At 44.4% G+C, this 10,946-nt stretch overlaps 1 protein-coding gene and 1 long non-coding RNA gene across 3 annotated transcripts; one reads left to right on the top strand and one right to left on the bottom strand.

Moving 5' to 3' along the window:
• LOC4332109 (protein VAC14 homolog) lies at positions 1-7,988 on the top strand. 2 transcript variants are annotated; one of them, XM_015776560.2, is made up of 20 exons: positions 1-420; positions 522-635; positions 721-786; positions 1,168-1,257; positions 1,331-1,450; positions 1,538-1,566; positions 1,668-1,810; positions 1,889-1,983; positions 2,172-2,258; positions 2,365-2,472; positions 2,575-2,666; positions 2,811-2,892; positions 3,140-3,205; positions 3,974-4,089; positions 4,224-4,344; positions 4,422-4,583; positions 4,666-4,794; positions 5,359-5,427; positions 6,667-6,933; positions 7,541-7,988. In XM_015776560.2, the coding sequence occupies exons 1-20, from the start codon at positions 328-330 to the stop codon at positions 7,625-7,627; spliced, it is 2,136 nt and encodes a 711-aa protein (XP_015632046.1). In that variant the 5' UTR covers positions 1-327; the 3' UTR covers positions 7,628-7,988. The 2 variants fall into 2 exon arrangements, with proteins under 2 accessions (XP_015632046.1, XP_015632045.1); XM_015776559.2 differs by having other exon boundaries at positions 718-786.
• Positions 7,989-8,635: 647 nt separating this feature from the next.
• LOC112938310 (uncharacterized) lies at positions 8,636-9,818 on the bottom strand. Its single transcript, XR_003241448.2, has 2 exons — positions 9,231-9,818; positions 8,636-9,154 (listed from the first exon to the last, which is right to left on the bottom strand). It is a non-coding gene; the product is annotated as an uncharacterized lncRNA (long non-coding RNA).
• Positions 9,819-10,946: the final 1,128 nt, after the last annotated feature.

The following is a 10,946-nucleotide window of genomic DNA, read 5'->3' as shown; positions in this document are numbered from 1 at the left end:
AGCCGCGCCCGGATCCCCACCTCCTCCTCCCCCTCCTCCTCCAGATCACACCACCGTCGTCTCCAACCTCCAATCCATTGAGATAGGCTTCGCCAGGGTGCCCCGCGAGCGAGCGGAGGTGGGCTTAGGTCTCTAGGGTTTGGCGGGGCGCACCCCCTCGTGGTCTCTCGTCGTCGCCTTCGCCTGTTCGGGGGGCTAGGGTTGCGTCGACGGTGGGGGGTGGGGGTGCGGGTGCGGGGGGCGGGCGGTCGATGCGGCGATCGCGGGCGATCGGGAGGGTGTAGCGGCGGCAGGGGAGGGGGGATCTCCTTGGCGGTTTGTTCGGAGATGGCCGCCGACGCGCTCTCCATCATCCCGGGCGCCGTGCTGCGCAACCTCTCCGACAAGCTCTACGAGAAGCGGAAGAACGCCGCGCTCGAGGTGAGGGATTTCGGCTCGTCATAGGGGGTCTGGTTTTGGAACAATCGACGATGGATTTGAGCTGGAATTGTTTTTGTTCGTGGTGGGCTGTTTGTGTATAGATTGAGGGGATCGTGAAGCAGCTGGCGACGTCGGGAGAACATGACAAGATATCAGCAGTGATCGCTCTGCTCACCAACGATTTCACCATGTCGCCCCAAGCGAACCATCGGAAGGTTTGCTTACATCGCCGTCATCTTCATATTCCCTGCTATTGGGGATCAGATTTGTTGAAGTTCTGTGGCGCTTTTTTGTTAGCAGGGCGGATTGATTGGTCTTGCAGCAGTCACGGTTGGACTCACCAGTGAGGCTGCTCAACATTTGGAGGTCTGTTAGCTCTTTACTGGTCTTATATCCCCGTTGATTTCTCTAATTTAATCAAATTGCTATTCTGTGTATGCTGAACTCAGTGCTTGGGATTTAGTATTAAATTTTAAGCAGTGTTTGGTTGTACTGCTAACTGGACAAAAAATAGCTGTAGTTTTCTTTCCTGATGGTAAAACCTACCAGTTTTCAACACACCATATAATCTTGTCCATGGATTAATCTAAGTCTAAATTGTTTACTTTTGTATGTTATAGTATTTACTTGAGACATCTATCCTGTTAAGTTAGGGCTATGATGGACTGCGTTTCAGGTCTTCATTAATGGTGTGTTCTATCAAGTGTCATTTTGGTTGCATTAAACTTTTTTGCTCTATTCTTCCAGCAAATTGTGCCTCCTGTGCTTACCTCCTTCCTGGACCAAGACAGTAGAGTTCGCTACTATGCGTGTGAAGCACTATACAACATAGCAAAGGTAAACATTTTGTCAAGTAATGGTACATGAATTATGCGTTTGCTTTGCTGCATTAATCTTTTCTTTATTGTAGGTGGTAAGAGGGGATTTCATCATCTACTTCAACAAAATTTTTGATGCATTATGCAAGCTTTCTGCAGACTCTGATGCTAACGTGCAGAGTGCTGCTCATCTTCTTGACAGGCTTGTCAAGGTACGATCGTTTGGGCAACTGATACATCCTGTACGTATTGCATCCTTGATTAGCCCTGATAAACATTGTTTGTAATTTATAAACCAGGATATAGTAACTGAGAGTGACCAGTTCAGGTATGCTACATATGTGATGTCCTTTTTCAATCTCAATATCATGCACAACTTAATCTAGTATCGATTTCTGATAGTTCCTGTATCTTAATTTTGCTATTTAGCATAGAAGAATTTATACCACTCTTGAGGGAGCGCATGAATGTGTTGAATCCTTATGTGAGACAATTTTTGGTGGGGTGGATAACAGTGTTAGACAGTGTGCCTGATATTGACATGCTTGGTTTCCTTCCTGATTTTCTTGATGGTAATGCCTCTCTTACTTTTCAAGTATATTACTTATTACGTTGACAGTTCAGCAACCTTTTATTTGTCACCCCTGCAGGTTTATTTAATATGCTGAGTGATTCCAGCCATGAGATTAGGCAGCAAGCAGATGCAGCACTTTCTGAGTTTCTGCAGGAAATTAAAAATTCACCAGTAAGTCCATCCTCATTGAAATTGCTTGTCTATCTGTATCAGTCACTGAACAGTGAGATGCAATGCAACATATGTATCTTGCCCGATGAATATCCCTTTAATAACTTTGTCTTCATTTATACCACAAAATTACATTTTTCATTTTTTGGGTATGCTTCCAATGCTGATTTGCAACCTTAAATGAAAAGAATGTAGATTATGGTCGTATGGCTGAAATACTTGTTCGGAGAGCTGGTTCTTCTGATGAATTCACTCGGTTGACGTCTATCACATGGGTATTTCTTTTGTCTTCTATGTTTTCTTTTGTTAATTTTGATATCGAAATCTAAAATATTTAGTCTACTTTGATACACCTGAGTAATATTTTGTCACATTCTGCAGATTAACGAGTTTGTCAAGCTTGGTGGGGAACAACTTGTTCCTTACTATGCAGATATTTTGGGAGCCATCTTGCCCTGTATTTCTGATCAAGAGGAGAAGATCAGAGTGGTAATTCCCTCTCTTCTTTGGACACAGACAATTCTTGAAGATGTAGCCTGCTTGTCTGTCGGAAGTCATTTCTTTAATCTTTATTTACTTTTTGTTGGCTAGGTTGCGCGTGAAACTAATGAGGAACTTTGTGCTATAAAAGCTGATCCAACTGAAGGATTTGATATTGGAGCCATTCTCTCAATTGCAAAGAGGTTCTCTACTAAACCACTTGCATAGGAAATTTGGTTTCATGCCGATGTATCTATATTCATGGATCAAGAGTTAAAAATATGTGCAGTCACTTGTAACATGGCATTTGTGAAATAACACCGAGCCTTTTTCAATTTCAATTTCAGGGAATTGAATAGTGAACACGAGGCTACCCGGATTGAGTCATTGCATTGGTTTTCCACTCTCTTAGTTCGATATCGTGCTGAGGTGCTCAACTATGATGCTTTTTGGGGCTACACAACATATATTTTAACAAGCTGTACCTGCATAATTTGTTCACATTTAATTTTTTATGGACTGTGGGAGGTTTTTCTTCAGACCCTTAGGATTTAGCTCAATTTAAACTCTCTCCTGAAAGTCCCAAAGGAATCCCCCTCTAACATGGACATGTGGTACACACAGTTCAAATTCATTATTGGATGGTTTATGTTAATATTTTTTTCTTGTGTAACAGTTCTTGGCATACTTGAATGACATCTTCGATCCACTCCTAAATGCACTCTCTGATCCTTCAGATGCGGTGAGCTCTCTTACAAAGCCTTTGAAACTGCACCTTTTCATTACAACTTTCTGTGAGCAGCTGATTAATTGCTTTATTTGTTATACAAATGATCTGTGACCAAGTCTTGAAATAAAATCAATGAAGGTTTAACTTAGTGAGAACAGTGTGTGCTAATTTATTTTTTGACTTGGTGCAAATTTAGTGCATCGTGGGCCTATTCTTTCTTCCATGGATAATATACCAAGGGGTTACTTCATCCCTTCAAATGTTTTTTTATAAGTAACCCTCATGGCCCTATATCAGCCATCTGAGTGTTTGGCTTTCCAAAACATATACAATTACACAGACATGATTGCGCTTGCAGTATAGAAACCATAATGGGATGCTTTTCAGTGTTGGCGTTGGCAATGATTGAATCCATTTTCGCTTGCTGTTGGCAAGGATAGATTTGCTGTTGTTTCCCTTCCAAAAAGAAAAACACCTGCTGTTCTTGCCATTGGATTTGTAATATCCTTTGTTTCATAAATCTTAATAAAGTCTACTTCTCCATTGTCACCTGGGCTTGACACAATTATATGATAGCTATAAATAACCTTCACATCCCCCCAACCACCACTGCCACCAAAAAGGAAAAATCATGCTAACCCTTTGCATCATAGTTCAATAAATGACTGATGGGCTGATGGCTTTATAGGGTTATTGACCATTAATATTTTGCTAATTCAATAAATTTGTTGTACCGTATCAGAGAGCTTGGCTATTGTCATCACATTTTTTCATGTGCAGGTTGTTCTATTAGTGTTGGAAGTTCATGCGCGCATAGCTGAAGAGTCTCATCACTTTCATCATCTTGTATCCTACTTAATCCACACTTTTCACAACAATCATGTTCTACTGGAGAAGTATGCACATTTCCCCACTCAAAAGTTGATTACATAGTATATGTTTCTTTGTTATTAGTCCTACTTTTAGGGTTACACAGTTCACTATTACATAAATTGCTTACCAAACAATGGTTTATGACATACTTATACAGACGTGGCGCATTGATAGTTCGTCGACTTTGTATTCTTTTGGGTGCTGAAAAAGTTTATCGAGAGTTCTCTACTATTCTTGAGACCGAAGGTGACCTTGAATTTGCATCCACCATGGTTCAGGTATCCCCCACTGTTGCAACACTATACTACTGCCTAATTTAACTGTAGACATTCCGTAACTGTTAAATTTCTTGTAGGCCTTGAATTTAATTTTGCTCACATCAACCGAACTTGCTGAGCTGCGTTCTCTTCTTAAGAAAACATTGGTTGATTCTTGTGGCAAGGACTTATTTCAATCTTTATACGCTTCTTGGTGTCACTCTCCGATGGCTACAATAAGCTTGTGTCTACTTGCGCAGGTAATGACCAACTTCTAACTTTTGCAGTTTGTGTTTCTTACTTGGGCACTGATCTTTGGATGTTCTTTTCCAACATGTGTAGGCATACAATCATGCAATTTCTGTTATCCAGTCTTTGGGAGAGGAAGATATAAATGTGAAGTTTCTCGTGCAACTAGACAAATTAATCCGTCTTTTAGAGACTCCTGTATTTGCTTACTTACGTTTGCAGGTAGAGCTCCATTTTCCAATAATACCTCATCTTTGTTTCATTCGGTTGATATGAAACTACTTCCTCCGTCCCAGAATATAAGAAGTTTTAGAGTTGGACACGGTTATTAAGAAAGTAGGTAGAAGTGAGTGGTGGAGGGTTGTGATTGGATGAGTAGTGGAGGTAGGTGGGAAAAGTGAATGGTGGAGGGTTGTGATTGGTTGGAAAGAGTGTTGGAGAAGTTGTTATATTTTGGGACAAATCCTGAGGGCTAAAAGTTGTTATATTTTGGGACGGAGGGAGTAGTTGTTTTTTGGTTTGCATTTTATTTAAACTTTTTGATATCTCCTAATGCTTCCACATTCAGTACAAATGCTGTAAAGCCCATATGTATGTGTTATTCAGTTTATGTGATGTGTCACACTGACACTGTGTCAGTAGTAGTTTATGAATCTTTGGTGACATGGGCACTGTTCTTGTTATCTTACTTGTGGTATAGGCGTATAGCAGTATGGAGAATTGAATGTTCTGATGATACTATTCTATGATATGGTACTCCAATGATTTGTTTAATAAAATTTGCAGCTTCTTGAGCCTGGAAAACATACCTGGCTTCTCAAAACACTTTATGGTCTCCTGATGCTACTGCCTCAGGTATGTTTGATATCTCATTTTTTGTGACCCTACGGTCTTGCTTTGATAGTTTCATGCATATTCTGTTTCCAAACTGAGAAGCGGAACACTTGATACACATAGAGAAGGAAATTCTCGTGTGTTAGATTGTTAGGTTGGATGCAGGAATATGCTTAAGTTATGCCTAACATGGACTAGTTAGAACTGTTTTAGCTTACTTAAAGTAAGCAAAGTATCTGGTTGATGTGGCAATCTGATGTTAACATAGGTGTCTGATGACCTATTATTAAGTTGTAAGCTTTAGCCTAGTTCCGTGAGAAGCGACTTGGCAGCTACTTAGTCCTTTCAGTTTTGACTAGGATGGCAGTTGCTGATCAATAAAAGCTGATGCTGAAGCCGTCTGCTTGACATTCGCTGTTGTCGATAACTCTCTGCCGCTTCTCCTTCCTCAACCTATTTCATTCTGTTGTTGCTACTTTTGCTGCTCCTCCCTGCAGTTGCAAATAGCTTCTCTGGGAAGCTTGCTGAGGCCATCTCCACCTCCTATTGATGTGGCATGGTCACGGTCTGGTTGGCCAACAGGATAAAGCTGATAGGGAGATGTCGAGGTGGCCGATGATGTGGGGAGAAGCCTGTGAGAAACAAACGGCATGGGGACAGAGAGAGGTGGCCAGCTATTTATAGTGATAGGCTGAGCTGGGCTACCCCACCTGATCACCTCTTCTCTTCCAGAGGGCAAAAACCATTGTACAAAGCATGGTGAGAGACTGAGCTTGCTTGGCCCACCTGGCTATGTCCATTCTTCGCTGCCGTCCTTTTGTTCGCCAATCACCAGCACCACCTCTGTTCTCTGCAGCATGCATGGCGCTCTGTTGCTAACATAACCATTACCTTTCCCTTTTCCCCTCCGTTATTCTAGCATCATGCTTTTCGGCCTGCATATGCTGTTCGAAGTGAGGAGCCCAACTACGCTAGTATGCGTTGGTTCACATGTCCATTGATGATTTTGGTGAGACAATCCATTTCCTCATTTCCCCACATAAGTAAACTTGCGGTTTCAAGTTCTGAGGTATTGATTATCAATTCATCGTCTCATTCTTCAAGCCAAACATGACATTTTCACCAGATTCTGTAGGAAAGGTTGAGCTTTTGTAAACCTTATGTGTCCCTCATGTTATTTACAGACTACGGGAAGTTTTCAATAGTCATTTTTCTAAGTAGTTCTAGAATTGAATGACTAAGCTTTATGTGTTTGTGCAGCAAAGTGCAGCCTTCAAGATCTTGAGAACTCGGCTGAAGACTGTGCCTTTCAGTGAAAATTTGAAACGCACATCTTCAACAAATCCATACTCTCAGATTCTACAAGTGACAGAAGATGGTAATCGAAATCACGACACTCAGAGCTACAATGCAATCAATTTCCCATCCCGGCTCCACCAGTTTGAGAGCATGCAGCAGCAGCACAGAGTTCATCTAAAGAATCAACTGCAATCCCAAAAATCTGCTTCAGCTATAGTATTATCACAGGTAATGTTTCTCTTGCATTAAGCCATTAACATATATCTGATTATATTGTATACCTATACGTAGTTGCTTCCCCCATTAAAGTGTAACTAGGTTTTTAGTTGCGTACTGAAAATGGTTCCTTAGCTTACCTATGCAACTAAGATCTGTGTTTTCTTGGTGTTGAACACTTCTTCTTCTTCTTCTTCTTTTTTTTTTTTTGGGGGGGGGGGGATGGGGGGGGGTGGTCTTTAATCCTTTCATCTACAATTGGTTGTGAGAGTTTCTTCGTGTTAAGTTGTAAATCCTTCTCTTTGCAGATATATTAAATATCTGATGTCTCCCGTATCAACTGTAGGTCTACCTGAATCATCATCGCATCATAATTTAATCTTGTAACACATTTGTTAGTCCCTTTGATTTGCTACTAAAATGTTATTTCCCAGAAACCTGACTGTTTTCAGAAATCTGCCAACTGCAACTAGGAAAAGTTGCTCTTGAATGGCTTCTTTGATTGTGTACCATAGTTTCTCACTGCAAACCTTCATAACTTAGTCAAACAAAGGTTGCCACTAAGATGCTTATTCTTTGATAGGAAAACCGCTATGTAACTTTTGTGAATTGCATGCAGGAAATTCAAAGATACGAAGAAGCACATTCCTCTTCGACATCAGAGATTGGCAGGCCCCCTTCGAGAACATCCAGAGGCATTTCATGATGCATTTTGGTTGATTGTGATGTATTATACATTTGCAAGACGCATCGTCACAAATTTGTTGGGGCTTTGGTTAGTCTCCTTTATTTTTTTTTCAAAGGAGGTTCATAGGGTACATAGAGTGTAATCTTTTTGTTTGGTTCCTAGATTTTTGTCATGGGATGGCAATTATTTGTTGGAGAAAGCTCGTTTCCCTCTTTCAGCTATTATTTTCCCTTTTCTTTTAGCTGTTTCACTGCTCATGTGGTTTCTGTAATTTTTCAATTGAAGGCCAATGAGCAAAATAGTATTTGGAGATATGTCACGACTGTTCTGCTTATCAATCTCCAATAAATTAGTGATGCAATGTAAATTTTTGTTCCTAGCTCTTGTGATCCACGCCATCTGTAATTTTCTACCACATGATAATCGTGAACTTTTAAAATTGGTAATTTACTTCTTAATTTTTAGCAAATTCATGTCGTTGCTTTAAGGACGAATTCTTGAAATTCTTCAGGTTATTTTTGACATTTTCTTACAGTAGATATATCATTTTTCACTGTGGCGTGTGATTTTTTTTACCAGATGGCGTGTAATTTTCATTCTTCATTCGTAGATTATTGAGCTGTTACTTCTAATAAGTAGGAGATTTCTGTAACAAAATGCCATGAATACGGGATGCCTAATCTGTGTAGAGTTCATCGAATACTTTGGTCATTGCAACCTTCATGTTTCGTTTGTTGCGATTGGCTGTTGTGACAGGCATTTAGTGCCGTGGTTTATTTTTATTTTTATTTTTATTTTTTTTTCAGTTCAGTTCCAGCATAGCATTCATGCTATAGGGCTGAGCGGATCACAGTCGTATCACTGACCGGTGATTGCGCTCCAGTGATGCATAGTAAGAGCTTGATCCGTTGGTCTAATTAGTCAATGCCAAAAATCAAAAATTGAATTTTCATATTTAATTTTAAAGTTAATTTTAAGAAATTTTTGGCACAGTTTTTTATATTGACTTTTAAGTCACTAAGAACATTTCTATAAAAAGTTTATCTATAAATTAATTCTTGTTCTTTAACAAGCTGTTTTTATCTATAAAAGTACGAATTACCCTCTGAACTATCGTGGTGGTCCGAATTACCCCCCGAACCACAAAACCAGACATATTAGACCTCAAACTATTGAAACTGGATAAATTACCCCCCTCACTCAATATGAAGTGGTATTGATCCTACGTGGCATATACATGGCGTTGAGGTGGAAATCCGATCAACATTTTCTTTTTTAAAAATGGTGGGGGCCACCTGTAAGACCTCATCTTCCCATCTTCCTCCCTCTCTCTCTCATCATCTTCCACGCGGTCTTGGTTCCCGACGGCGTGCGGCCACGGCTGCGCGGATTAGACGACCCCCGGCGTGCCCACCGCCTTCCAGGACCCCGACGGCGTGGTCCAGCTCGGTCGCCCGCCCCGCACCTCCCGCTCCTGCCGCGGGCAGAAGTAGAACCACGGCTCCCCCTCCTCGCCGCTGCTGCCCAGCATCTCGTGGTGAATCTCTGCAGGTGTATACAGGTGACGCGGCGCTCGCGCGACGACGTACGACGAACGCAATGCACACGTGTGTGCTGGTACCTGAGAGCTGCAACGGGTCGACGGAGTAGATGTCGAAGACGGGGATGACGCACTCGATGTCGTCGTGGAGGCCGTCGAGCTTGTTGCGGAGGTAGAAGCATATCAGCTCCTCCTCTGTTGGGTAGAAGCGGAACCCGAGAGCCAGCCGCCGCCTCAACCTCCGTCTCCGCGTCCCGCGCCGCCGCCCGCACCCGCCTCCATCCGTCCCCGCGCCAGGGGCGGCTGCTTGTCGTGGCGGTCGGCCGCAATCCCTCGCGGTGGCGCGCACGACGGCGCACGGCGGCGCACGCAGCGTGCGGAGGCGGGCCTACGGGGGCGGGGGCGGGCGGTTGAAGACGAGCGGCAGGGCGAACGGCCACGGGCGCGACTTCGGTCGGCGGTGAGCCCACCGCGCGCCGACGAGGAGGAGGAGCCCGCGGTGGCGGCGGTGGCCCACCACGCGTTCCTGCACGCTGCCGCCCACCGCGCGCCCACGACGTGGAGGAGGAGCCCGCCGCCCACCGCGCGCCCGGTCAGCCTCCGCCTCCGTCGCCGGCCGCCGCCGTCCTTCGCCCCCCACGCGCCGCCGTCCTCACCTCGCCAACCGCCTACGCCGACCGCGCTCGCCTCCTCCGCGCAGACGGAGCTTGGGGCGGCAGGCTCCCGGCCGCTCGCTCCGACACTCCCCCTTCTCTTCCGCCACCGGACGCACGCTCCGCCTCCGCCTCCGCCTCTGTCATCGGCCGTCCGAGAGAGCTCCGCCAGGGTGCCTCCGCCGCTAGCCGCCTAGTCCGCCTCCGCGTCCACCCATCACCGCCGGTCGCACGCCTCGAGCCGCCGCCGCTCGCCACCTAGCTGCCGCTCGCCTAGCCGCCGCTCGCCTAGCCGCCGCCGCCGCCTCCTCAGCCGTCGCTGCCTCGCCTCGCCTCCTCTGTCCGCCGCTTGCGTAGTTGACAGTGAGAGGAGAGAGAGAGAGAGGAGAAGAGTAAGAGAGAGAAGAGAGAGAGGAATAGTGGAATATGAGTATGACAGGTGGGTCCTACATTTTTTTAATAAATAAAATGCTGACTGGACTGCCACGCGTATGCCATGTAGACCAAAACCATCGTGGATTGGGTCGAGGGGGGTAATTCGTCCGGTTTGCATAGTTGGGGGGTGAAGAATGTCCGGTTTTATGGTTCAGAGGGGTAATTTGGACGACCGCCATAGTTCGTGGGGGTAATTTGTACTTTTTTTCCTATTAGTAAACGTGGGTAACCGAGGAGGTGTAAGGCTCCAAATGGTCTGTTTCTGTACTTGTTTTTGCTACATTCGCTTCCTGCACATTACCAGATCGATTTATTATTCATTTATGTGCTTGCGATTCTCCTCCCATCTTTTCCTCATGCAGCTCACCAAGCATCCTTGTACAATGTCCGATGGTCCCACGATTCACAGGGAATATATCCACGGTACAAATTCTGGTCTCAATTTGCCAAAAAGCTCTACTAGACCGAGCATGGCTGGTCCTAGTTCATCCATGGGGCACACTTCTATCCAATCTTGTTGGACAACCATGTGCATCGTCAATCTGGTGGTTGTAATCCATTCTTTCCTCTTAGCCATCCTCTGTTTTTACCCCTCCTCTCCTTTCATCCTGTGCCTGTTCTCCGCACATCTTGCGCCCTGCTGCCCCCTTTTCTGCAGGGTGAAATACACACGAGCGGATGACTGTCCAATGGCAAAAGCCATCTCGAT

The sequence above is a fragment of the Oryza sativa genome, chromosome 3 (assembly GCF_034140825.1).
Source record: "Oryza sativa Japonica Group chromosome 3, ASM3414082v1".
Taxonomy (NCBI): Eukaryota; Viridiplantae; Streptophyta; class Magnoliopsida; order Poales; family Poaceae; genus Oryza; species Oryza sativa.
Note: the sequence above shows the minus strand (reverse complement) of the source record. Positions and strands in the feature narration are given on the sequence as shown.

Bases quoted from the DNA above. Each gene is read 5' to 3' on its own strand.
- LOC4332109 (XM_015776559.2), top strand. From the start codon at position 328: ATGGCCGCCGACGCGCTCTCCATCATCCCGGGCGCCGTGCTGCGCAAC. The intron at 636-717 runs GTTTGCTTACAT...CTTTTTTGTTAG, and splicing joins CCCAAGCGAACCATCGGAAG to CAGGGCGGATTGATTGGTCT. The intron at 787-1,167 runs GTCTGTTAGCTC...CTATTCTTCCAG, and splicing joins AGGCTGCTCAACATTTGGAG to CAAATTGTGCCTCCTGTGCT.